Genomic DNA, 27402 nt, shown 5'->3' with positions numbered 1-27402 from the left:
GAACTGGTAGATGCTAAAATTAATCCTAGGCAGGGTCATAAAGCTACAGGAACAATTCAGTAAGAACATTCATTACGGAATATTGAGCATCTATTGTGAAGGCATTGTGAAAAGACTTTACATTACGAGTGTCCTTAATTTTCATTTTAAGGTGCTTTTATTCCATTTTAAGGTTTAATTTTAAGGTTTTATTCCATTTTAAGGGAAACCCTTTAAGCATACTTAGCACTTACTTAACTCTGAGTGTTCAATGCACTACACACACACACACACACACACACACACACACACACACAGAGTATGTTATCTCACTAATCCTTAAAACCATTTCTGCAGGGAAGGATTTCCCAAACTTTGAGGTTAGCAAGTGCATAGAATTATAGAGCCCCCCAAAGGTGATCTAGTCCAACCGCCTACAATGCAGGAATCTCAACTAAAGCATCCGTGACGGATCACTAGAGATCCCTTTGCAAGATGGCACCTTGTTAATTTAGCAAATGAGATGAGGCACAGACAACGCTGCTGCTCTGCTCTACCAATGAAAACAAAATCTCCTCGTCCACTGAGATTTAGAAACTACGCAGCTGTGGGGGGAAAGCATCAGCCTAGTTATTTTAGCTTTATTCTGCAGAGTAGGACTTCTGAATGAAAAGGGCAGTATCAAATAGATGCAGACGTGAAGGGGGAAAGGAATGCAGAGGCTCCAACAATGGAATGCTTTCATGCTCAAGAATGAAAAGCAGGCAGCTTCATTTGGCAGGTTTAATTCTTTTTCCCTTCTATTATACAAAATATTTTACAATTTAAAAACATTTCCCAACAAAAATCATATACAGATATTTATAATTAAAGGGCCCAATTACACAGAAGGGGAGAATCATATGCACAGAGATAACCAGTCCCCCTTTACAAAAGAACTAAGGGGCAGAAGGATAATTAAGACATAGGTCCTGCCCTGATCTTTTGAAGTGCGTCAGTTAAACCCCATTTCTGCCCCCCCCCCCCATGTACATCGCACTGGAGAGCTTATTCCCTTCAGTCACTTCTTCCCCGGGCGAGTTGAGACAAAACAGAACACTGTAGAAAATACGCTATGCTGGTGCCCAGTGAGATATGTCCAATTGTTTTGTGTCGTACCTTAAAAGTTAGCAGCACCTTTTTGAAGACGAGAGCCCAGAAATCCACACCATGATTCATTCATCCCTTTCGGAAAAAAGACACTTAAATAGAATGATCATGTAAAACGATGTGCCAAAGACACTACAGAGAGGTGCAATTTCAGCGCACAGATGAAGTGCAGGGGAAAGTATAAACATTTTCCTGCTCAAGGGGATTTGAGGAGATGTTAAGGGAGACCCGCAAGCCAGCTAACTGCTGCTGAACACAGAGTACAATTCTCCAATGGTAGGTCCAAGATAAAACCATGAGTGCTTGAACAGCCTTGGACCGAAGACAACTGAAAATGCATTGACGTGTAGTTCTCTGAAACATGGGGGTGGGAAGTGAGATTGGGTGGTGGGCCAGGGGTGAGGAAGCTGCCTGAATGAAGTGTGCATATGTCGGCAGATGGGGAGTTGTGGGCAGGGGAGATCAGCGCTGGCGAGGGCTCATCCTGCACTCGCAGGGGAGCCCATCGAAGAGTCACTGCTGAATCCCAAAAGCTTGCAGCAGTGTTGGAAGGTCCCGGGCGTCAGCCGCCCCATAAAGGTCACTCTGGCCCAGCATGGAGAGCGCCATACGGAGGGTGCTCCAGATGTTGTCAGACATGGCCCCCTGCTGGCCTCGCGGGCCCCGGCTCTTCTGTTGCATATGCAAGGCCTCCAGGAAGTGCTCCACAGCCTCCCTGTTTTAAGACGGCAAGAGAGCAAGTGTCAAAGGGAAGCAGAGAGAAGGGAACGTGGAGGAAAACCCAGTAATCAGGCATGGTGTCAGGAACAAGCCAGCAGTAAATCACACCACGCAAATTGGGAGTTAACTCTTTCAATAGCAAGAACAGGTTTGACACAGGAGTGTTGGGCCTTTGCAACTCATCTCTGACAGGTGTTGCCCCCTGGAAGCGGTTGCTGGGACTGAAGGTCCACAGCTGCCTAAGTCCCCTCCTCCCTGTTGGAAGAATGCCCCCGGGAAGGGTGCCAACTTCCCAAGACACCAAGGCTTCTCTCTGGTGGTCACTCTCTGGCTGGATATAGCCCTCAGTCCAGAGAGACCAGTAATAAGCGACCCCTCCATCCTGAGAGGAGCACACTCGTCTTCTGGTATCCCATCACAGAAGAAAGAGACAGTCAGTAGTCTACTCACTACTTTATTTACAGACTGTAGACGCAGCTCTCACAAGCATGTCTGCTCTCCTGAGCAACTAGAAGAGAAGTCCGACTCAACACACACTTCAACTCAGAAGTGAAAGTAACTCTCCAGTTACATGAGAACAAGCAGAGACTTCCTGTCTCATGCTCACAGACATCACATGATGTCAACAATGTGCTGCTTCTCGCAGCTGGTGAGATATAAAAATCCCAACACTCCCCAGCGCTTTTCTCAAGCAATCAGAGACTGTGCCTGCATGAAGTCAACTTCTCCGCCCTCTTCATGCCTCTGCTGGTTCTGGGAGACCAGGGTGCGGGGGGTGAGCTTTTTGCAGCAGGAGGGAGAGACACCTGTGACTCTTAAGAAGCTGGACTCATCTCTGCCTCTTGGCCTCCAGCTTACCTGCTTCTGCTCCTGCCTCCGCTTCTGGACTTGTTTCTGCCGCAGACTCTCCCAGCTCACTAAGCCCTGTTACCTCTTCAGCTTCCAAAACCACCTCCTCCCTATGTTTTCCCTCTGACCACTCACTGTTGTCCCACCACCACTCCCTGGGCTCTGAGTCCTCTTCCCTTGATGGTTCCTCACCTGGTTCCCTCCCCCATTCCTCTGCATCCAACCAGCGCATGACACATGGCGAGATCAAGGCAGCAGTTCCAGGGCTCCCACACTCTTCCATGCTCCCTGCTTGTCAAGCAACAACTCCCCAGGAGCTATGAAAATACATTGGTAATAGACGCTGCTCTACTCCTGCTTAACCCTTGCAAAACCAAGGCAAGAAGCCAATCACGGCCAAACCCATCTCAGCATGTCTGCATGGAAGAAGCATTGCTATTATTATTTTTTGCTCGTATAGTATTTTTTAAATTAGTTTTCAATTACAATAACCCAATAAAAGCCTTATTGTCAATACCAAATTATAATACAATTAATAATGCCAATTGTTCAGATGCCAAATTACCGTATTTTTTGGCCCATAGGGCACACTGGCCCATAGGACGCACCTAGGTTTTTTTTTGGGGGGGGGGGGAATAAAGAAAAAAAAAATATTTCCCCCCCAGGCGCGGGATGCTGAGCGTGCCCCAGGCTTCGGGATGCAGGCTGCTATCTGCAAGCCTGGGGAGACCGGCATGACTTCCCGCCTGTCTCCCCAGGCTTGCGGATATCTGCCCAAAGCCCAGGACGCGTTCCGCTGCGCTCCCCGGGTTTGGGGCTGCAGGCTGCTGTCTGCAAGCCTTGGGAGCCCGGCGGGAAGTCGCGCCGGGCTCCCAAGGCTTGCGGAGAGCTTCCTGAAGCCTGCATTCGCCCCATACGACGCACACACATTTTCCCTTCATTTTTGGAGGGGGAAAAATGCGTCCCATAGGGCAAAAAATACGGTATATTATTTTGTTGGCCCCCTGCATGCTAGAATTGATGATTCGATAATTTACTGTGCATTCCAAAATTTTACTCTGCATTCCAAAAAAGCATCACTAATTTTTAAAGGTGCCTCTGACCCCAGGTGATAGGTAATATTTGTCAGGGAACTGGAACCATAGAACCCACAGACCAGGCTCCAAAACAAAGACATATCCACAGTGCTTCCAGTTAAAGGATTGATCCGACCTATGGAAAGCTACGGATAACTCTTTCCTTTAAGCATTCAAACAAGGAACACCAAGGGTGAGTGAAGGTGACCATTTTGACCTGGTAATGGCCTGGCGACCGGCTTCTATTCTCTCCTCATCTCAGAACACTACCGCTTGCAAAAAGCAGCCCAGCTGGTGGGGAGGACTCCAGGCTCCCTCTTGAAATGCAGCCCCTGCCCCACCCCCCACCCCAGCAGCTTCTGGTTAGCTTCCTCTTGGGAATTATTTCAGACTTTCCCTGAGATGCAGAAAAGCACAGCTGACAACTGCCTGGGCTCCGTCCACATTCCAAAAGACGAGCGAATCATTCTCAAGAAGAGCCACAAAGCCACCACCAGAATGGCGCCGTTTTCACCAGATCTCAAGAAGTGGACCCAGAATTTGGCCAACAGCTATGGGGGCATAGGGGGCAGAGGCAGCCTGACCTTTCCTTGTCCCTCTTTGCCAGCCCCTTAAGCCGCTCACCTGTGGGCGCCTAGGTTAATGCAGCTGATGCCGAGATTGTAGCGGGAGCGGATGTAGCCGGGCTGCAGTTCCAAGGCATGCCTATAGGCTGCCACAGCTTCTTCACTCCGGTTTCCATTGGCCAAAGTAGCCCCTAGCTTGTTCCAGAGGAGATGATCCTGCGGGGAGACCAGAGAGAGCCTTATTAAACCCAGGAGCTCTTCCACAGAGAGCACATGCTTCATTCAAGAGCAGCACATTCCTCCCCAGCTTCCAAAGTCTTCCAGACCCCACCCACTGGTGACCCCTCTATCCCTCAAGTTCCCCATGATTTTAAAAAGCTCACTGGTACCCACATTGCATAGCTACTTATAGGTCCAATTCCAGGTGCTTTTGTTTAGAAAACAGTACTTTTCTGAGCACAACTCAAAGTGTTGGTGCTGAGTTTTGAAGCCCTAAATGGCCCTGGCCCTGTATACCTGAAGGAGCGTCTCCACCCCCATCGTTCTGCCCAGACACTGAGGTCCAGTGCCGAGGGCCTTCTGGCGGTTCCCTCATTATGAGAAGTAAAGCTACAGGGAACAAGGCAGAGGGCCTTCTCGGCAGTGGCGCCCGCCCTGTGGAATGCACTCCCATCGGATGTCAAGGGGATGAGTAACTATACAACTTTTAGAAGACATCTGAAAGCAGCCCTGTATAGGGAAGCTTTTTAAAGTGTAATGTTTTATTATGTTTTTATATATGTTGGAAGCCACCCAGAGTGCCTGGGTCACCCCAGTCAGATGGGCGGGATGCAAATAATAAATTATTAGTAGTAATAGATGTTTAAAGCCCACGGCAGTCTAGAATCTGGACACTTAAAGAACTGCCTTCACCTTTATGAACCTGCCGTTGCCTTAAACTTGACGGAAAGACTGTGAGCTTTGATTTTGAAAATGAAATAGCCATCCCCCCTCTTAGCAGGGTTCAAGAGAAGGCCAAGTCCGAACTCATTTGCCTCTGATGTGCTCTATTTTCTGTGTGGGCACAATTATTTGTTCTTTGCATGGTTGAGCATTCAGGTCAGGCAATCCCCACACCCGCGAACTGAGCGGTGGAGCCCTGATGCAGGATTCCCACCCTGTAAGTCCACCTCCCCAATCTCACACTTTTCTCGGCCACGCTTGCGCTCATGCCTTACATTGGGCCGCGCACTCAGCGCAGCAGTGAAGCAGTCCACAGCCTTCTCATACTCGCCGCTCAGGTTGAAGAGAACGCCCAGGCCACACTGCACGTCCGGGTCCACGGCAGAGGTGTTGGTACGCACAGCCGCCAGGAAGAGCTCCTTTACTTCCACAAAGAGCGAGCTGGGGCGCGTGTGGAAAGGACAGAGAAATGTAGAGGTAAAAAAGGTAAAGGACCCCTGGACAGTTAAGTCCAGTCAAAGGCGACTATGGGGTTGCGGCGCTCATCTCGCTTTCAGGCCGAGGGAGCCGGCATTTGTATGCAGATAGCTTTTCCGGAGCATGTGATCAGCATGACTAAACTGATTCTGGCACAACGGAGCACTGTGATGAAAACCAGAGTGCACGGAAACGCCGTTTACCTTCCCGCCGGAGCGGTACCTATTTATCTACTTGCACTGGCGTGCTTTCGAACTGCTAGGTTGGCAGGAGCTGGGACAGAGCAACAGGAGCTCACCCTGTCGCAGGGATTTTACCGCTAACCTTCTGATCAGCAAGCCCAAGAGGCTCTGTGGTTTGGACCACAGCACCACCCGTGTCCCAGAAAGATATACAACAGGGTAACGAATCACAGAATTGCAGAGCTGGAAGGGAGCCCTGAGGGTCAACCGGGCCACACCCCCGCTGTGCAGGAACCCCATCTGTATTTCCCCAGTCCTCTTCCATCCTTGCTTTCCCCCGTTCCCCACACTCACTCAGTTAAAAGGGAGCCCAGGATGCGCTTGGAAGGCCCAAGGCCTGGGCTGGGGCTCCCGGCTTCCTCCTCCTCCTTCCCTATCAGATGAGCGTAGGCTGGCTTGTGGCGCAACCAGTCGCGCAGGGTCTCGCAGGCCTGCTTCTGCAGAGACTCGTTGGTGAAGCTGACCGCCAAAGCCATGAGTGCCGTGAGGTTCCCGGGCTGCAACTCCAGGCACCTGTGGGAAAGAGGTCAAAACATGCAAGTCAAAAAACTGAAGGGGATCATTAATGTAACCTCAGAAGGAGGAGGAGGAAGAGGAGGGAAGGAGCAGGTTTCTTATCTCAAAACAGTCTTACCAAAAAAAGAGCAGCCCAGCTGGCTGGAGGGGTCCAGGCTCCCTTCTGAAATGCAAACCCTCCCCAGCTGGTAGATCTGCAGCAGCTACTGCAAATGTTCTGGCTGCAGAGAGCTCCTAAGCCTGGAAATTCGTAACAAAATAAAGCTCTTCCCCCACGAGAAGGTTTGCAACTGGGCAGCACTGAGAGATGGACCTCTGCCACAAACATGTGTTTTATGTCCTGTTAACTCTCAGGTTTTCATGCTAAAATAAGGTGCGGTGAGCATCTGCCAAAGGCTCAGGAACTGTGAGGGAACTCTGTGGGCTGCCATCAGTCACGCCAAGAAAAAATGTAATTCTTCACAGTTTCCTGGCCATTCTTTGGCTCTGCTTTCCTTTCCCCAGCTGCCAGTACACTACAGGTGTCATCCTTCCTTTGCTACTATCCTGCAGTTTGAGCACAGTGTCAAACTACTGTCTCAAATTACAGATAGGTAGCCGTGTTGGTCTGCCATAGTCAAAACAAAACAAATTCCTTCCAGTAGCACCTTAAAGACCAACTAAGTCAGTTCTTGGTATGAGCTTTCGTGTGCATGCACACTTCTTCAGATACACTGAAACAGAAGTTTCCAGACCCTTCTATATAGTGAGAAGGTGGGGAGGGGTATTACTCAGAAGGGTGGTGGGAATGGGTGATTGGCAGATAGCTGTGATGAGCCTGTTGACGACTCTTAACGACTGCAATAGGTCTTACAGGAAAAAGCAAGGGGTGAAAAGGTGAAAAATGGCTTTGTCATGTATAATGAGATAAGAATCCAAGGTCTTTGTTCAGACCAGGTTTTTCCATGGTTTTGAGTTTGGTGATAAGTTGTAATTCAGCAGCTTCTCTTTCCAGTCTATTTCTGAAATTCCTTTGTAGTAAAACAGCTACTTTGAGATCTTGTATACTGTCTCAAAGTGTCTCCTCTCCTGGTGCCAAATTAGATTTATGGCCATAATATTGTATTTTGCAAAGGATGTCTTACGCCAGAGACTTGCCTAGCTTTTTCGTGCTGCTTGCTTTCCACAAGGGGGACGCTGGGTGGCACTGTGGGTTAAACCACAGAGCCTAGGACATGCCGATCAGAAGGTTGGCGGTTCGAATCCCCGCAATGACGGGGTGAGCTCCCGTTGCTCGGTCCCTGCTCCTGCCAATCTAGCAGTTCAAAAGCACGTCAAAGTGCAAGTAGATAAATAGGTACCACTCCAGCGGGAAGGTAAACGGCGTTTCCGTGCGCTGCTCTGGTTCGCCAGAAGCGGCTTAGTCATGCTGGCCACATGACCCGGAAGCTGTATCCCAGCTCCCTCGGCCAATAAAGCAAGATGAGCGCCGCAACCCCAGAGTCGGCCACAACTGGACCTAATAGTCAGGGGTTCCTTTACCTTTACCTTGCTTTCCACAACAGGTTTGCTGTTCCTGGCCCAAAAGTGAGCAAAATTGCAGTGGCAATGCGGGAGCTACATTCAAGAGTACTGCATACAGTTCAGTTCCCCCATCTCAAAACAAGGGAGTAATGATAGAGCGGAAAGAAATGCAGAGAAGGGCAACCAAAATGATCAGAATTTGGGGGAGGACCTTCCCTACAGGAAAAGGCTTGGAATATTTTAGTTTATAAAGCAAAGGAAGACAACTAGGAACCAAATAGGAGGCTGCGATGACTGTGCTGTCTTTAGGGTCCAGCCAAGGTTCAGGAACTCAAACAAAAAGCAATTCTTCATAATAACATAAAAAACTTTATTGAAAGGTCTGTTGGAGAAAGGAGGTTTCAAATGACATCACAATTTAAAGCAACTCGGAAGCAAGGAAAACAACAAAACTATCTTATCTAGCTAAAGATTAAGTAACACACAAGATACTGGAAGTTGAGCAGCAGGGCAGACTTAAATCTGGAATCATGACAGGAACCTTTGCGATGAGAGCTACTACGCAATAGCCCAAAGCCCAAATTTAAGCGAATGATGGCCAAGGTCTCATAACCCGAGGCAGCCAATCAGGATGGCCAATTGGTACAGCCTTCAAGAAAATGGGCATTCACCCCTCCCATCCTAAAGGAGCAAACACCTGTTTGCATCACGGGTTCTCAACTCCTTTTCCTTAGTTCTGGCCTCGAGAGCCTGATAAGGAACATCTGTGCTCAGATCCATTAGTCCAGAATTTCTAGCAGCTTCTCCCACACAAAAAAACCTCAAAAAACAAAAACAAATTAGGCTTAAGGGGGACTGTTTCTCCACTAGCGAGAACATCACAATATATCACCAGCTAAGCATCACAATATACTGATATATCATAATGTTTTAAATAAGGACGGAACTATATAAAGGGGAACGGGAACGGTAGCGCTGGGCGATATCTGGTTTTCAACATAGTGATATATCATTTGCTAAACATTGAGATATATCACAATGCCTGAAATAAGGATGGAGCTATGTAGAGGCATTGGCTGGCTTCACAGTTTTTCCCATACTGATTTTTGACACACACCACAATTCACAATCTATCACCAAGTTCAAAAGTTATGAAACTGGTATCATAATATGGAGTTCAAACTGGTTTTGTACGATATATCAATACATTGCCCAGCCCTATTCTCCACAGAGGCTTATAAATTTATGAATGGCGTTCCCCTTTCTCATATCAACGCTAGGGACTCGGGTCATGGAAGAATGAGGCTTAAAGTTTCAGTATTCCACCAGCATCTCTAGCCATTTGGTTTCCGATGTCATGCTGGACTTTGCCTCTGCAATTCCCAAAAAAGCAGAACGACCTCAAGGCGTTGCTACGCCAGGCAGGTTACTCACTTCCTGAGAGCACTGATGGCTAAAAGCTCCTGCTCATTCTCTGCTTGCGTCGTTCCCAGGTACTGCCAGGCCTGAAATGGAGACACAACAAGGAGTCAGGGCTGTTTTCTCTCTGCTTACCAGCAGTGCTGGAGAGTAGGAGCGAGTACCCCACTTCTGAAACATTTCTGCGTCCTCTCCCCCAAAGTGCCCAACTTCTCAGCGCTCCGAAAGGGAAGCGAGTCCACTCAGGGCCAAGGCAGATGCTGCCCATTTTCCCATCGTCCACAGCCAGGCAACTCAGCAGCTAGCACAGTGCAACAAAGCAATGAGCATTGACCCAGTTTGTCTTGACAAAGGGCCAACACCCCCCCGACAACCTTCCTCCGTCTGACCCCATCCCAAGGAAAGGAGGAGGCCTGGCTCTGCCTCCCTTCACTCACCTCCATGTGATCCGGGTTCTGCTGCACAGCAGCCTCAAAGTACAAGACGGCGTTGGGCAAGTCGCCCTCCTCCAGGCACTTCAGCCCTTCCTCAAAGGCCTGGGGATGATCGTGCACGGGGTTCTCTTCTTCAAACTGGTATCCCTACCAGGGAGGGAGAGTAAAGTTGTTGTTGTTGCTTTTAAAGTGGATCTTGCAGCATCTTGCTATTTTATTCAAGGGGCGGAGGAACACAGACCGTTCATCCCATAGCAAGGAGACCCTCCCCAGAGCCCAGAGAGGACGTTCTCTTTGGGCTCCGGGGAAGATTTCCTCGTGAGTGGGAGGGGCAGCAGGGCTTTGTTGAGGCTGCTCAGCCTCCCTGCCTAACAGCTGGTGTGTGGGGTAGCGCAGCAGCAGCAGCTTCCCTGTGCATCAGCTGAGCACCCCCAACACACACTCTCCAGGGTGCTCCCCACTTCTGAGTTCTTAGCACCACATGTGTCATGCACAAGTTGGAAGTTGCTTGTACCTACATTTTATCTTTTGTTTATGACTGTTACTTCATAAGTTGTTGTTGTTGTTGATTCAATTTATATACAGTGGTACCTAGGGTTACATACGCTTCAGGTTACATACGCTTCAGGTTACAGACTCTGCTAACCCAGAAATAGTACCTCGGGTTAAGAACTTTGCTTCAGAAATCGAGAACAGAAATCGTGCTCCGGCGGCGTGGCAGCAGCAGGAGGCCCCATTAGCTAAAGTGGTGCTTCAGGTTAAGAACAGTTTCAGGTTAAGAACGGACCTCCAGAACGAATTAAGTTCTTAACCCGAGGTACCACTGTACTGCCGTTTATCAAAAGATCCTCGGGAGGTGTACAACATTGAAAATACATTACAGAACACCAACGATAAAACCATAATACAGTGGAACCTCGGTTTTCAAATGTAATCCGTTCCGGAAGACCATTCAAAAGATCAAAGGGCTATCGGCAAATTCAATGGAGTAAAATTAGAAACGCGCCTCAGAAGCCATTTGACTTCCGAGTCGCATTCGAAAGCGGAAGTGTTCACTTCCAGGTTTTTGGCATCCAAATGTTTTAGAAGCTGAGACATTCGAAAACAGGGGTTCCACTGTAAAAAGTATAACGACAGACGGCCTAATAATAAAACAGTAATCATCACAGGTCATAGTCTATCACAGGCCATAGATTATTCAATAGCCATAGGCCTGGATAAAGAGGGAGGTCTTTGCCTGGCGCCTAAAGACATGTAATGATGGTGCCAGGCAAGCCTCTCTGGGGAGAGCATTCTACAGACAGGGGGCCACCACAGAAAAGGCCAATTCTCTTGTTGCCACCCTCTGAATCTCTCTGGGATGAGGGACCTAGAGAAGGGCCTCAGATGACAAGTGCAGGGTCTGGACATTGTAGTTTTACTAGGCATTGTATAATTAAACACACACAGAGAGAATTCTGTACCCACTTGCTCACAATCTGAAGTTGAGCAACCAATAGGGATGAGGAGGCAGGGTGGGGGGAGAAGGAGAAGGCCCCAAGCAGAGCCTCTGCAGGAGTACCTTGTCATAAGAGGAGCTGGCAAGATCCTCGTAGTCTGTTAGCCAAGGGTGGGCCTCTGCGTCTCGCTTGGCCATCTCCTCCCACTCAGCCTGGAGCTTGTCCCAGAAGTCCACATCTGACTAAAGAAGAGGGGGAAAGGAAGGTGAGGGAAACCCACCAGGTCTCTCAACGCAGCAGAAGTCTCACTCCAGGGCAAAGCTTTTACAGAGTTACGATTAAATACAATAAACTCTGCTTATAGAGATGGGAGACACAGAGGCATACCAACAAACGGACGTGTTTGCATTAGGGGATGTCCTGAAGTAGAGGACCTTGTGCATTATATCTTACGCTGCCCCTTATATAATGAAGCAAGAGAAAGATTTTTAGCACCTATAATGACAAGGTCCCCTGGCCAGAACCCCTCCAACATAATTTTATATCTCCTCGCAGACACAGATAAGTATGTGACCTGGCGTGTAGCTCTCTTTGCAAATGCCGCTAGGAAAATTACAGCAAATTATATAGCCAAGGTAGCCAGCAACTGTAAAGGAGATGAATTTATTTGACCCTATCTACATCAAGCTAGGGACGCAGTTGGCGCTGTAGGTTAAACCACAGAGCCTAGGACTTGCCAATCAGAAGGTCGGTGGTTCAAATCCCCACGACGGGGTGAGCTCCCGTTGCTCGGTCCCTGCTCCTGCCAACCTAGCAGTTCAAAAGCACGTCAAAGTGCAAGTAGATAAATAGGTACCGCTCCAGCGGGAAGATAAATGGCATTTCCGTGCACTGCTCTGGTTCGCCAGAAGCGGCTTAGTCATGCTGGCCACATGACCCGGAAGCTGTACGCCGGCTCCCTTGGCCAGTAAAGCGAGATGAGCGCCGCAACCCCAGAGTCGGTCACGACTGGACGTAATGGTCAGGGGTCCTTTTACCTTTACATCAAGCTATATTCTATCTTTATCACCAAACTCTGAATATAATTGCACATTGTATTAATTAACATTACTTTTTAATATATTAGTGGCCATGTGATAATTTTAGCTTATAAATTTTATCGTTTAATGTCTTAACTTGTATATTAAGGTACTTTTATAGCTCTGTTTAGAGTAGGTAATGTTTTGATAATATACATATTTTAAGTTTTTTGTATCAATCCAGTATATTTTCTTCTAATTGTTGAATGATTCTGTGTACATTGTGGCAGCCTTTGGCTATGTGCAATAAAACTGACTGACTGACTCACTCACTCACTCACTCCAGGGGAGCCCTGCCCTCACCAGTTGTTACGTTACCTCCACAGCAGTCTTGGCTTCCTCAAACTCGTTCTCCAGGCCCAGCGTGTCTGCAGAGTGTGCAAACTGATCTACCCAGGCTTCGGATGTGTTCTAGAAAGAGAGCATAGCAGGAAGGTACTTTCCCCCACCTCAAAGATGGATAAAGGGTGCAGCCCTGGTCCCATTTCTTAACAAAGCAACAACAAACAAACCTACAGTAACGTAAAGCATACTCAATAAACACATGAGACGTAACCGGCTGTGTTCTTAAATAAATAAGATATACTATTCATAACATCAAATTGTAAATTTCAACAGAAGTAACTCATAAAGTTCAACAAACGAACAAAGCAGAAGAACTAGTGGATCAGATCATTCTATAGTCAGTTCATGCATAAGGTCCATCCATGTATTGGTGTCCATTCCACCTGTCTGTTCATAAAGTCCAAACCATCCACATGAAAGGTTGTTGTTGTTGTTTAGTCGTGTCCGCCTCTTCGTGACCCCCTGGACCAGAGCACGCCAGGCACTCCTGTCTTCCACTGCCTCCCGCAGTTTAGTCAATCTCATGCTGGTAGCTTCAAGAACACTATCCAACCATCTCACCCTCTGTCGTCCCCTTCTCCTTGGGCCCTCCATCTTTCCCAACATCAGGGTCTTTTCCAGGGAGTCTTCTCTTCTCATGAGGTGGCCAAAGTATTGGAGCCTCAGCTTCAGGATCTGTCCTTCCAGTGAGCACTCAGGGCTGGTTTCCTTCAGAATGGAGAGGTTTGATCTTCTTGCAGCCAATGGGACTCTCAAGAGTCTCCTCCAGTTACAGTTCCACAAAATCCTTTCACAAAGTCTAAGAGAAGGATTTCTGGAATACTAGCCTTGTTTCGCCGTCCTGGGCTTCATCAGTAGTTAAAGCTCATATGTGATATTACAGGGCAGTGGATCTTATGCCATAGTAGTAGCCTTTCATGTGGATGGTTTGGACTTTATGAACAGACAGGTGGAGTGGACACCAATATACGGATGGACCTTATGCATGAACTGATCCACTGGGTCTTCTGCTTTGTTCGTTTGTTGAACTTTATGAGTTACTTCTGTTGAAATCTACAATTTGATACTATGAATAGTATATCTTATTTATTTAAAAACACAGCCGGTTACATCTCATGTGTTTACTGTCCCATTTCTTGGCAAACAATATGGCGGGCACAACAGAGTGTACAAATTTGGGCCTACAGGACAGAATCATCACTGGAAGGTCTGCGCTGTGGGTCTTCTCTGCCCCTAGACTACATACACACTGCTCTTTGTGCAAGTTGACACTCCTGGACCCCAGTTGTACTCCCAACACTGAAGACGTTGGTTATTGGCCACACAAGAGCATGTTGCCAAGAAGCACACAGCCCGTGAGCAGCAGAGCTCTACCTGTTGGGAGTCCTACCTGCTGCTGTATAAACTCAGTTGCCCATTGTTCTGCCTGATCCTGGTCTCTGGGGGTAATGGTCACCCGATTTGCCTCGATGGACACCCTCCCATCTCCAATCTGGCGGACAAACTTTAGGAACTGCATGAAGAAAGGAGACACAGGGAGAGAGACCATCACCATCCATCCCTCGGCACAACCTCTTCTATCTGAACTAGCCTGGACCGTCCGGACTGAGCAGAGCCAGAGGAGGCACATTCGGCTTCCTTGACGGAAAAGGAACCTGGGAGCGGGTCCCTCTCAAGTGGTAGCCGCTTAAAACAGTTGAACAGGGTCAGAAACTCTTATTTCCTTGAAAGTAACTCCAAGAACAACACCAGGCTGGAAGGTCTAGACCCAACTCCCACCCTTAGCTCAAAGCCCTTTCTGCCAACCTTTTGCCCTGGATTGGAAGCAAGAAGATCAAGGAACATCCAAATCCCAAGTCTTAAAACAAGACTGCCATTTTTCAAGGAGTGAAGGCAGAGAAGGGAGAGGTGTGTGGGGAGAATGTGTGAGTGTAGACAGACATAAATATTTTGAGGAAACAAAACGTTGCCTCCTCTGAGGGTCTGCTGGACCCCTCACTGTGAGAAGCAAAGTTACAAGGAACCAGGAAGAAGGCCTTCTTGGTAGTGGCACCCTCCCTTCAGATGTCAAAGAGACAACTTTTAGAAGACATCTGAAGGCAGCCCTTTATTGGGAGGTTTTTAACGCTTGATGTTTTTATTATGTTTTTAGATATGCTGTAAGCTGCCCAAGATGGGACGCGGGTGGCGCTGTGGGTAAAAGCTTCAGCGCCTAGGACTTGCCGATCACATGGTTGGCGGTTCGAATCCCCGCGGCGGGGTGTGCTCCCATCGTTCGGTCCCAGCGCCTGCCAACCTAGCAGTTCGAAAGCACCCCCGGGTGCAAGTAGATAAATAGGGACCGCTTACCAGCGGGAAGGTAAACGGCGTTCCGTGTGCTGCGCTGGCTCGCCAGATGCAGCTTGTCACGCTGGCCACGTGACCCGGAAGTGTCTGCGGACAGCGCTGGCTCCCGGCCTATAGAGTGAGATGAGCGCACAACCCTAGAGTCTGGCAAGACTGGCCCGAACGGGCAGGGGTACCTTTACCTTACCTAAGCTGCCCAAGAGTGGCTGGGGAAATCAGATGGGCTGATGGTCAAGCACTCATATTACCTGTGCCCAGTTCCCTACAAAGAGAACTCTAGTCTCTTTTTTTACCTCAGAGTCATTCAGTTTTGGGTCATCCACTTTTGCAAGAAACTCATTGGCAGTTTTCTTGAGGTCTTCTTCAGGCTGGTATTCCTCATACCTATGATCAGAAAGAATAAACGTGGTTCAGGAACAAGCTAGGAAGACGCTATGTACTTAAGCGTTTGGCACACCATCACAAAAATAAAATTTTGGTGTGTTCATTTTATATCTCCCAACCCTCCAGTTCGCAATGCAGCTTATAAAACGATCAGTACACAAGCATTTCAATAACAGCATTTGAAAGACTATTAAAATGGCAGAAAACAGCCTACACCACCAACAACAAAAACTAAAGCCATAATTAGGAACAGAAACAAAAAGGCAAATGAACTGAAATGTAAGGGGAGAAGGCGGGGAGAGTCCTTCAAGTGAAAAGACAAGATTGAGCCAGGAGAGCTTCTCTGGAGAGAGATTTCCATATCACAAAATGGCTGTCCCTGGGAAAGGTGAGTTGTGAGTGCCTAGAGGCGGTTGGATGATGGATGGCAGCTAACAGATTGAGGTTGAATCCTGACAAGGGGGAACAGGAGGCGGACGGGTGTGGGGGACTCCCTGGCCCTGAATGGGGTAACTGTGCCCCTGTGCACAGCCTGGGAGTCATTTTGAACTCACAGCTGTCCATGGAGGCGCAGGTCAATTCTGCCTCCAGGGCAGCTGTCTACCAGCTCCACCTGGTACGCAGGCTGAGACCCTACCTGCCCGCAGGCTGTCTCACCAGAGTGGTGCATGCTCTGGTTATCTCCAGCTTGGACTTCTACAATGCACTCTACGTGGGGGTACCTTTGAAGGTGACTCGGAAACTGCAATTAATCCAGAATGCGGCAGCTAGACTGGTGACTGGGAGCGGCTGCTGGGACCATATAACACCGGTCCTGAGAGACCTCCATTGGCTCCCAGTATGATTCTGAGCACAAATCAAAGTGTTGGTGCTGACCTTTAAAGCCCTAAACGGCCTTGGCAAAGTATACCTGAAGGAGCATCTCCGCCCCCATCGTTCAGCCCAGACACTGAGGTTCAGCTCCGAGGGCCTTCTGGCGGTTCCCTCATTGCGATAAGTGAGGTTACAGGGAACCAGACAGAGGGTCTTCTCAGTAGTGGCGCCTGCCCTGTGGAACGCCTTCCCATCAGATGTCAAGGAAATAAGCAGCTATCTTATTTTTAAAAGACATCTGAAGGCAGCCCTGTTTAAGGAAGTTTTTAATATCTAATGCTGTATTGTTTTTAACACTCAATCAGGAGTCGCCCAGAGTGGCTGGGGAAAATCAGCCAGATGGGCGGGTTATGAATAATAAATAAGTATTATTATTTATAAAGGAGCCTCTAAAGATTATCAAAGTGTTTGGCCTCCTTGAGAGGGAGAAGGTGCTCCAAAGTCATAAAGGGCCTTCAAAGTTAAGCACCTATGTTTTCAGTAATGCCCAGAATACACCGTGAATCGGGGGGGGGGGGGGACCTTAAGCCCTGGTTATGTTCCATTTCCCCAGCGTGAATCAACTGTCTAGCAGTCACATTCTGCTCCAGCTGAGATTTCAGAGTAGCCTTCAACGGAGAGCTCCACATATAAAACATGGCAGTAGTCCAACCTAAAGGTTAACAAAACATAGGTAACAGCAGCCATTTCTAAGTAGCTCCCTTATTAAATGCCTTTCTCCATTCACTGTGTATCTGAAGAAGTGTGCATGCACACGAAAGCTCATACCAAGAACTGACTTAGTTGGTCTTTAAGGTGCTACTGGAAGGAATTTGTTTTGTTTTTTCTCCATTCAGTTCGCTATAATTCTACTCAATATGGCAGGGCAACATAGAAAACAACAGCCGCCCAGAGAGCTTCAAGGTTCTTTGTCCGGATAACAATCTCCCTCTCTCTCTCGTTGATCCGAAAAGCCTTGAAAAAAATACATTAAACTGAAGACCTCTCTGTCATGGTGTAATTTTAAACCTTTCCCCCTGGGGCTGCAGGAGAAGCCAGCTGCTTCATGGAAATGGACCTGTCTACTCAGAACTCGGGCAGAGTGCTACTTTGAGCTGCAGCGTGGATCAAATCCCAATATCTCGCCAACGTCACTGCGGGAAGTAGCAACAGAGGTACTCACCATTTATCAGCCAGGGTCTGATCTTCCGATTCACCCAGCCACAACTTCTCCTCCGACTGCTCCAAATATTCTTCAGCCCACTTGGCAGGAGACACAGACAAGGGATCTTTGAAGAAATAAATAATAATATTTATACCCCACCCATCTGGCTGGGTTTCCCCAGCCACTCTGGGTGGCTCCCAACAGAATATTAAAAACACGACAAAACACCAAGCATTAAAAACTTCCCTAAACAGGGCTGCCACCCCCTCACCAACACCTGTCCCACCTGTAACCTCAGCAATGAACTCCTGGGACCAATCGGCTTCATTGTAATCCGTTGAGATGTCCACTGTACTGTCGGCAGCGCCAAGGAATTCTTGCGCCCAATTCTCCGACAGAGCCAGGGCCGCCACACCTGGAGCTGAGAAGAGGAAGCCAGAGGGAGGGAGTCAGAACGGTGCTAGCTCAGGTGCCCACAAGGATGAGACAAGTCCCAATGGAGCAGAATTGGCTTCCCTGTCCTTCTTCCCATTCTATCCCCTTCCTCAGGGGGCACATCCCCCTCAAGAATGGATGGGCGGCCATCGCCGCCATTCACCCAAGAAATATTTTGCTGGTCTCTGCTCATGCTACGACTCCCAGGCCAGGCCTCTTACCTCTCTGTGGAGCCTGTCGGAAGCTGGACTGCTCAATTTCCTGCATCTCGGCCAGTAGGTCATCCATCTTGAATGTTTGTGGGGCACGGGACAGCAGGGGGCCATTCTGCTCTTGAAGGAACTCTGCCACCAGCTGCCAGAAAACATAACGTCAGCATGTGTTACGGCCGGGAGATCTACAGTCCCAAACCAGTTGAAGGCCAGATCGTTAAATCCGTTTCATAATTTTTGACCTGGCATTATATTGTGGATCATGATGTGTGTTAGGGGTGGGCGATGGATCGTCCCAAACCGGTTTGAAGTCCATATTGTGATATTGGTTTCAAAATTTTTGAGCTGGCAATATATCTCGAATCATGACGTGTTTGTGTGTGTGCGTGCGTGCTATGCAAAAATCACGATGTGGGGAAAGATGCTTCTGTCGATTCCAGCAGCCCGTTAGCTCTCCCGGCTCAGGCAGGGGCGCAGAGAATCACAAGAACAGGCACTGGGGGGGAAATGACAATGTAGAGAAAACCGCAAAGCCTGCCAATGCCTCTACATAGCTCCATCTTTATTTCAGATGTTTTAGTAACATATTGGTATATCGTGATGTTTAAAGGTAAAAGGAGCCCTGACCATTAGGTCCAGTCGTGGCCGACTCTGGGGTTGCGGCGCTCATCTCGCTTTATTCAGCTTCCGGGTCACGTGGCCAGCATGACTAAGCCGCTTCTGGTGAACCAGAGCAGCGCACGGAAATGCCGTTTACCTTCCTGCCGGAAGGTATTTATCTACTTGCACTTTGACGTGCTTTTGAATTGCAAGGTTGGCAGGAGCAGGGACCGAGCAACGGGAGCTCACCCCGTCGTGGGGATTCAAACCGCCGACTTTCTGATCAGCAAGTCCTAGGCTCTGTGGTTTAACCCACCGCACCACCAGCGTCCCATTGTGATGTTTAGTATCTGTTGAAAACCAGATACTGCCCAGCCCTAGCATGTGTGCGAGGAGACAATATTGAGTGGGTCAGGGAGAAGGAGGAAAACAAAGAAAAGAAACATGGGGCGTCTTACTTCATCTTCAGAGGCTCTTCCAAGAGGTTTGGACACCTGCAGAAGAGAAAAAGATTGCTACCCGATGGCAGAATAGAAATCGCAAAGGATTAAAGAGTTGCATCCCCCAACGGATTTGTGCTTTCTTTATCTTATGCTTTTTTGTCCATTTCAGGACAAATGGGTATTATCCATTTTTAAATAGGCAGAGATAGGGTGGGGGGCAGGGAGATAAGAAGGCCTAGCATTAACCACTGAGGGATTATTTTCCTTTTTTAAAAAGAAGAAGCGGTGATCCTGAACAGACAGACACTAACAGGAGTGTCCCTGGATGAGAGATAAACAATTCCCGGCTCCCCAAAGCGGTACCACTCCCCCCTCCCCTTCCAGCTTTGCCAAACTTACCACCTCCGGCACGGGGGCATTGGGAGGCCAAGCCAGGGGTCCCCGAAGCCCCTCCTGCTGCAGGCCTTTGTCCTGAGTGAAATGGCTGGCCAGCTTCATCAGAGGATTGGAGCCTCCGCATTCCGGCTCCACCAGCTCCCTCATTGCCATGGCGGGAGGCAGGAGACGGCCACAGCCACACAACCCTCACCTGCCCAAGGGAGAAGGCAATGGGAAACCATGTAGAGTCACAAGGCTATTGTTATTATTCATCTCCTGCACCAAGGTAATCTGGCGAGGCAAGTTTCTGACACTGATGCACAGGAGAGATTACTCAACGGACTGAAGATACGACTAAACTCGCAGTTTACGAACCGATTGCTTATAGGTGTAGACTCTGCATGGACAAATACAGTGGTGCCCCGCAAGACAAATGCCTCGCAAGACGAAAAACCCGCTAGACGAAAGGGTTTTCCGTTTTGGAGGCGCTTCGCAAGACCAATTTCCCTATGGGCTTGCTTTGCAAGACAAAAATGTCTTGCGAGTTTTTCTGACTTTCCCCCCCTTCCCCCCTTTTTTCTAAACCGCTAAGCCGCTAATAGTGCTAATCCGCTAATCCGCTAATGGGCTTGCTTCGCAAGACGAAAAAACCGCTAGACGAAGAGACTCGCAGAACGGATTCTTTTCGTCTTGCGAGGCACCACTGTATAATGACATTTGGAATGTGTTTATACAATATACAATACACAGTAGTACTGTGACTAAACATATATGTTTAGGATAATAACAATGCTTATATGGCAGATGAGCAAATATGGAATTGAAACTGTCTGTATATAGCAAGAGAGTAAAACTTTTTCTGCACATATTATTTTATTGCTGCTTTATTTTGCTCAATTGAAATATTGATTATTATTTTGAAGGCAGCCCTGTATAGGGAAGCCTTTTGATGTGTAATGTTTTATTATGTTTTTATATTACACTTGATCTTAGCCAAAAGGCTGAGAAGCAGGTAGAAGTAAAATTATTATTATTATTAATAATAATATGCAAAAAAATCTTTTGCAAATGCATAAGGCAAGTTTACAAAAATTGCCAACAACTGAGGCCCCATTTGCACTGCACATCTAAAGGGGGATCACGTCACAGCTTCCCCCAAATAATCGTGGGAACAGTTTGTGAAGGGTGTGGCAGAGCTGTAACTCTCAAAGTTCCCTCTGAGGAGGGATTGACTTTTAAGACACTCTTGGGAACCATAGCTGCATGAGGGGAACAGGGGTCTCCTAGCCACAGCCAGGACCCTTAAACTACAGTTCCCAGGATTCTCTGAGGGGAAGCCATGGCTGTTTGAAGTGGCACACCAGGACGGGGCCCAAGGGAGGCAGGACACGGGCAGACATTCCTCTGCCCACTTCCCGTGCGCACAAGAGCAACACACCTGCACAGGGAGTAATCCGGAATAATTGCCACTTGCAACTGATGCAACCAAACAGCCCCACCACCTACAGCCGCCGCCTCTCAAGATGAGAGCCCAAGGAGTGCCAAGTCCGACCAAAGGTTGAACCATCCCAGATACAAGCCCGGGAGCCCCTTCCCACACTACGTTTTCACACACATGTGCCTAAAAATGTAACCATGTGAATGCACCGACATACCCGCATCATGCAGGCACTTTGACCCGGGAAAGGCAAACCCCACAAGACCCGAGTCCGAAGGTTCGAGGTCCCTTTGGGCCCCCCAATAAAATATTTGAGGGGGCTGCCCCCCCAAAAAAGTTGATGGGCATGGTGCGTGTGCACTGCATCGTGCGATCGATTCTGTGGGGCGGGGCTTACCTGGGGGCCCCCAATATTTCATTCCAGTTTCACCCCCAGCAACTCCCACCTTCGGCTCTGGCCTCTCCCGACTCCTGATGGTATGTAGCGGTGGGGTGCGACTCTGCACATGCTCAGAGGTGCTCTCCCCGTGGCAAAACCCGAGGGCTGAGCCTGGCTGGCTGGTCCTCTAGGGCTGGCTGGAATTGGGGGCAACGGGGGGGGGGCGGGAGGCAGATTCCAAGCCAAGCTCCCAGGCACTCCCTTTCCACGCATCTCAGCATCGTCTGCACGGGGAGGCCGTGGGTGGGGCGGGCTTGGTGCCTGGACCCCCCTCCCCACTTGCACGACGCCCCCCCCCAAGCCAGCCGGGCTCCCCACCCCCCACCCGCCAGCAAACAACTCACCAAGCTTTGCAAGGCCTCCGGCTGCGGAGCCCCTCTCTCCCTCCCTCCCTCCCTCGGCTGGGTTCCTAACTCGGGGCGGGGGGGCGGGGGGGTCCGGCCAGGTGCTCCGATCCGGGGGGGGGGGCTCCTCGTCGGGGCTCCTCCTCCTCCGCCCAATGCAACGCCGAGCTGCAAACTCCCGGCCTGGATCTTGCAACATTCGCGAAGAAAGCAGCCAGGGGCGGAGCCAGCTCTTAAAGGCACAGGCGCCACTCCGGGGACACCCGGGCGGGCGGGCGGCTATTTGCAAGGTAGCGGGGAGGAGCCGCCTGGCGTCGGAAATCATAGAATCCTAGAGTTGGAAGAGACCCCAAGGGCCATCGAGTCCAACCCCCTGCCAAGCAGGAAACACCATCAGAGCACTCCTGACATATGGTTGTCAAGCCTCTCCTTAAAGACCTCCAAAGAAGGAGACTCCACCACACTCCTTGGCAGCAAATTCCACTGTCAAACAGCTCTTACTGTCAGGAAGTTCTTCCTAAGGTTTAGGTGGAATCTTCTTTCTTGTAGTTTGGATCCATTGCTCCGTGTCCGCTTCTCTGGAGCAGCAGAAAACAACCTTTCTCCCTCCTCTATGTGACATCCTTTTATATATTTGAACATGGCTATCATATCACCCCTTAACCTCCTCTTCTCCAGGCTAAACATGCCCAGCTCCCTTAGCCACTCCTCATAAGGCATCGTTTCCAGGCCTTTGACCATTTTGGTTGCCCTCCTCTGGACACGTTCCAGTTTGTCAGTGTCCTTCTTGAACTGTGGTGCCCAGAACTGGACACAGTACTCCAGGTGAGGTCTGACCAGAGCAGAATACAGTGGCACTATTACTTCCCTTGATCTAGATGCTATACTCCTATTGATGCAGCCCACATGGGCTCCGGCGGCGGCGCATGCTCCTTCCTCGGAGGTGGAGGTGGTGTCAGCTTTGCTGCTTAGGAGCGAGTCCTGCTGAGCTTGCAAAAATCGGACTTTCTTAAAAGCCCTCTCCTGGGGCGCTCCTTCGGGACAGGGTTTCTTGCAGCAAAATCAAGGAGGGGGCTTGGATTGTCCAATGCCGGGTTTAGGTATAAACTGGTGGTTTGAATCCCCATGACAGGGTGAGCTCCCGTTGCTCAGTCCCTGCTCCTGCCAACCTAGCAGTTCAAAAGCACGACAAAGTGCAAGTAGATAAATAGGTACCACTCCGGCGGGAAGGTAAACAGTGTTTCCGTGCGCTGCTCTGGTTCACCAGAAGCGGCTTAGTCATGCTGGCCACATGTACACCGGGTCCCTCGGGCAATAAAGCGAGGTGAGTGCCGCAACCCCAGAGTCGGTCACGACTGGACCTAATGGTCGGGGTCCCTTTACCTTAAAAAGGGACGCGGGTGGCGCTGTGGGTTAAACCACAGAGCCTAGGGCTTGCCGATCAGAAGGTCGGTGGTTCAAATCCCCATGACGGGGTGAGCTCCCGCTGCTCGGTCCCTGCTCCTGCCAACCTAGCAGTTCAAAAGCACATCAAAGTGCAAGTAGATCAATAGGTACTGCTCTGGCGGGAAGGTAAACGGCGTTTCCATGTGCTGTTCTGGTTCGCCAGAAGCGGCTTAGTCATGCTGGCCACATGACCCAGAAGCTGAACGCCGGCTCTCTCGGCCAATAAAGCGAGATGAGCCCCGCAACCCCAGAGTTGTCCGCGACTGGACCTAGTGGTCAGGGGTCCCTTATAAGTGAGCACCAAAAACCTTGAACTTGACTCAGTAGCAGATTTGCAGTCGGTGCAAATACTGCAAACAATATGCAAATATATAAACAATATGCTGACGCTAGTTTGTCCCCACAAGCCTCCTAGCTGCTGTGTTCTGCATTAGCTGCAGACTAGTCTCAAAAGGCTTGAAGCTACCAGTGCCTAGACAACTGATCACACAGCCCCAACCAGGAATGGCTTTAGAGGTTAAGACGAGCGCTTTGACTTGGGCCAAAAATAGAGAAACAGCCAAGGCAGGTGGAAAATAACTGGTGTCTTGGGATTGTATCAGGCAGTCCAAATTAAAAAGTTTGCTGCTCACTCAGGGACCAACTGAAGTTTCTATTCCTGGTTTCTATTTTCAAAGGCAGTCCCACATATTGCACACGCTTGGGAGAAGACCAGGGCTCATGGATATACGGAAGATATAGGCTGTGCTGGGCAAGATGTATGTCTGCAATTCTAGAGAACTGTTACTAGTCAGAGCTGACTGTACGGAGTTAAAGGTAAAGGTAAAGGGACCCCTGACCATGAGGTCCAGTCGTGGACGACTCTGGGGTTGCAGCGCTCATCTGGCTTTATTGGCTGAGGGACCTGGCGGACAGCTTCCGAGTCATGTGGCCAGCATGACTAAGCCACTTCTGGCGAAACCAGAGCAGCGCACGGAAACGCCGTTTACCTTCCCGCCAGAGCGGTACCTATTTATCTACTCACACTTTGACGTGCTTTCGAACTGCTAAGTTGGCAGGAGCAGGGACCAAGCAATGGGAGCTCACCCCGTTGTGGGGATTCGAACCGCCGACCTTCTGATCAGCAACTCCTAGGCTCTGTGGTTTAACGCAGAGCACCACCCGCGTCCTGTACTGAGTTAGATGGACCAATGTTTTGACTCAGTAAAAGGCCGTTTCTGATGTTCCGGTGCTGCAGTAATTGATAATAAAGAAACTGTTAGGAGCTCAAAGCTCTTCACATACGTAATTGTGGTACAATAGCACATTCAGGTATGCCAGTATCATATGGTGGGTATATTTATAGGAAGGAGCTGAGAGAATGATGGGTTGCCATACCAGAAATCACCCTATCAGGGAGTGAAGTTGGATGAAATTGGAGCTAGGCATTTTCCTGCTCATAGCTCACACCATTCCTCAGCTTCAACTGATGGCACTCTAGCATTTATTTAAAATCCCACTGTTACACCACAACATATTTGCACTAAAACAACTTCATCCCAGCAGGAAACTGGAATCTCCAGTATTCAAGGGGTGGGGGGTGGAACCCCTATTTTCATCGGATAAATCTTAAAGGGTATGGAGTTTTGCGACCCACGAGCCAAGGAGATAAATAACTACACAACCTCTAGAAGACATCTGAAGGCAGCCCTATGTGAGGAAGTTTTAAAACATGTTTTATTATGATTCCATCACTGCGAGATGTGAGGTTACAGGGAACCAGGCAGAGGGCCTTCTCGGTGGTGGCACCCGCCCTGTGGAATGCCCTTCCATCAGATGTCAAGGAAATAAACAACTCTCTGATTTTTAGAAGACATCTGAAGGCACTCCTGTTTAGGTAAGTTTTTAATGTTTGATGTTTTATTCTGTTTTTAATCTGTTGGGAGTCGCCCAGAATGGCTGGGGAAGCCCAGCCAAATGGGCAGGGTATAAATAATACATTATTATTATTATTATTAGTAGTAGTAGTAGTAGTATTATACTGCTCAGATTGGCTGGGGAAACCCAATCAGATGGGTAGGGTGTAAATAGTCTTCTTCTTCTTCTTTGGCGATCACTCGTAGCCGAGTAAGATTGTCTTCCATAAACACAATTTTAACAACAACAATAATAATTTATTATTTATACCCGGCTTCCAGTCAAGTGTTAAAAACAATACAGCATTAAATATTAAAAACTTCCCTAAAGAATGAGTCCGTAAGTGACTGTGGAGGCCAATTCTGGATCCACACGTCCTTCCACAGTGGGGACATTGGTTTCCGGGCGGGAGTTGATCACGGTGTGGATTTGCCAAGCGTGCCTTCCTCCTAGCACATTTCTCCCTTGCGTCCTGAGTTTGAGTGTCTTCAAAGAAGTCCTCAATGGCAGAACAGGCGGATGATAACAAGCGGTGTAAATAGTATGATGATGATGGAATAGGATGTCCCTATTTTCAGTAATGTTGGAAGGAATGGTACTTTAGAGGGGCCGCTAATGTAAATAAGGGTCTTGCCATGTGACACAGGCCTGTATCATCTTAAGAGAAGTACATGCAGAGGTTGGTAGCTTGCGGCACAAACACTTATAGTGGGTTGGTGGAGAAGCTTCCTTTTAGGCCTCTTGAAAAGTGCTTTTTAAAAGGAAGTGCTTCCCAAGAAGAACTGTGCTTCCCAAGAAGAACTGTGCAGATTCCCTCTTGCATTGCCTAAAGGACTGCAGGGCACCAGCCTGGGGAAGACCAGTAATTGGGACTCGCCGTGAGACAGGGACCTCATTGTGAACCAAGGGGCCAGGATATGCTCACAAAAGATCCAAGGGGGCCACAGTTTACTACCGACAGAATAAAAGACCCAGGCATATTAATCTGTTCTGGAGAACAAAGTACAACCTAGTCAGACTGGGCTAGAGGGAGAGGTCAAATCCAGTCAGCTAGAAATAAAGACTTTGCCGGATCAGCTGGGACAAAAAGCGTAAGCAGTTATAAACAGTCCAGTGGTAAAAGTTGGGTCAGCCTAAGGTGTTTTGGCACTTGCGGCAAACCCCAAAATGGTGCACCCTCCCTGCCAGGGAAGAAGGGGGGTGAGTGAAGATCTACACCAGGAACAAGACAGGAAGAAAGATTGATACTGGCATCTGCGGCTCTTGAGGATCCTGCGGCCTGAGGCGGTCGCCTCACCTTGCCTCCTAGGGAGACTGGCCCTGGGCAGAAGACCCAGCAAGATCTAGCAAACCTGGGATCAGCCTGCTGAGCTAGAAAAAGAGCAAACTTTTTAATCATGGAAGAGTTAACTAGGGTTTCCCAAACTTGGGTCTCCAGCTGTTTTTGGACTATAACTCCCATCATCCCTAGCTAACAGGACCAGTGGTCAGGGACAGTGCCGGATTTAGATACAGTGGTGCCTCGCAAGACGAAAAGAATCCGTTCCGCGAGTCTCTTCGTCTAGCGGTTTTTTCGCCTTGCGAAGCAACCCTATTAGCAGCTTAGCGGATTAGCGCTATTAGCGGCTAAGCGGCTATTAGCGGCTTAGCGGCTTAGAAAAAGGGAGAAAAAAGTGAAAAAAATCGCAAGACTCGCAAGACGAAGCAAGCCCATAGGGAAATTCGTCTTGCGAAGCGCCTCAAAAATGGAAAACCCTTTCGTCTAGCGGGTTTTTTGTCTTGCGAGGCATTCGTCTTGCGGGGCACCACTGTATAAGCTAAAGAAGCTATAGCTTAGGGCCCCACTCTCTTGGGGGCCCACAAAATATTATAAGGAAAAAAACACCTGGATGTACATTTCCAAAATATAAGATAAAAAACAAATAAAATAAAACCTACATACAGCAACAGTGTTTTGTGTTGTGTAGGCTCCTACGATGTAAGTAATGGTAAGCCTGCTAGCCTGCTCCCTAAAATATCACAAAAAAAAGTGACAATTTGTTGTTGACAAAGGACAGCTGGACACATAAAGGGCCCCATTACCTTCAGTACAGTGGTACCTCGGGTTACATACGCTTCAGGTTACGGACTCTGCTAACCCAGAAATAGTGCTTCAGGTTAAGAACTATGCTTCAGGATGAGAACAGAAATCGTGCTCTGGCGGCACAGCGGCAGCAGGAGGCCCCATTAGGTAAAGTGGTGCTTCAGGTTAAGAACAGTTTCAGGTTAAGAACGGACCTCTGGAACGAA

General features: G+C 48.8%; 1 protein-coding gene across 2 annotated transcripts; it reads right to left on the bottom strand.

The window, feature by feature from the left end:
- Positions 1–748: 748 nt before the first annotated feature.
- Positions 749–21795, bottom strand: PEX5 (peroxisomal biogenesis factor 5). Of its 2 annotated transcripts, XM_081845130.1 has the most exons (16): positions 21772–21795; positions 19572–19761; positions 19188–19223; positions 18139–18271; positions 17769–17903; positions 17501–17606; positions 15375–15465; positions 14126–14248; positions 12709–12801; positions 11434–11553; positions 9876–10019; positions 9454–9524; positions 6295–6513; positions 5557–5722; positions 4398–4555; positions 749–1843 (listed from the first exon to the last, which is right to left on the bottom strand). In XM_081845130.1, the coding sequence occupies exons 2-16, from the start codon at positions 19719–19721 to the stop codon at positions 1642–1644; spliced, it is 1947 nt and encodes a 648-aa protein (XP_081701256.1). In that variant the 5' UTR covers positions 19722–19761; positions 21772–21795; the 3' UTR covers positions 749–1641. The 2 variants fall into 2 exon arrangements, with proteins under 2 accessions (XP_081701256.1, XP_081701257.1); XM_081845131.1 differs by lacking the exon at positions 14126–14248.
- Between the last annotated feature and the right edge of the window lie 5607 nt (positions 21796–27402).

Source organism: Podarcis erhardii (genome assembly GCF_964252035.2).
Source record: "Podarcis erhardii genome assembly, chromosome: 17".
Lineage (NCBI taxonomy): Eukaryota > Metazoa > Chordata > Lepidosauria > Squamata > Lacertidae > Podarcis > Podarcis erhardii.
The sequence above is the reverse complement of the archived record's forward strand: the minus strand, read 5'-3'. Positions and strand labels throughout refer to the sequence as shown.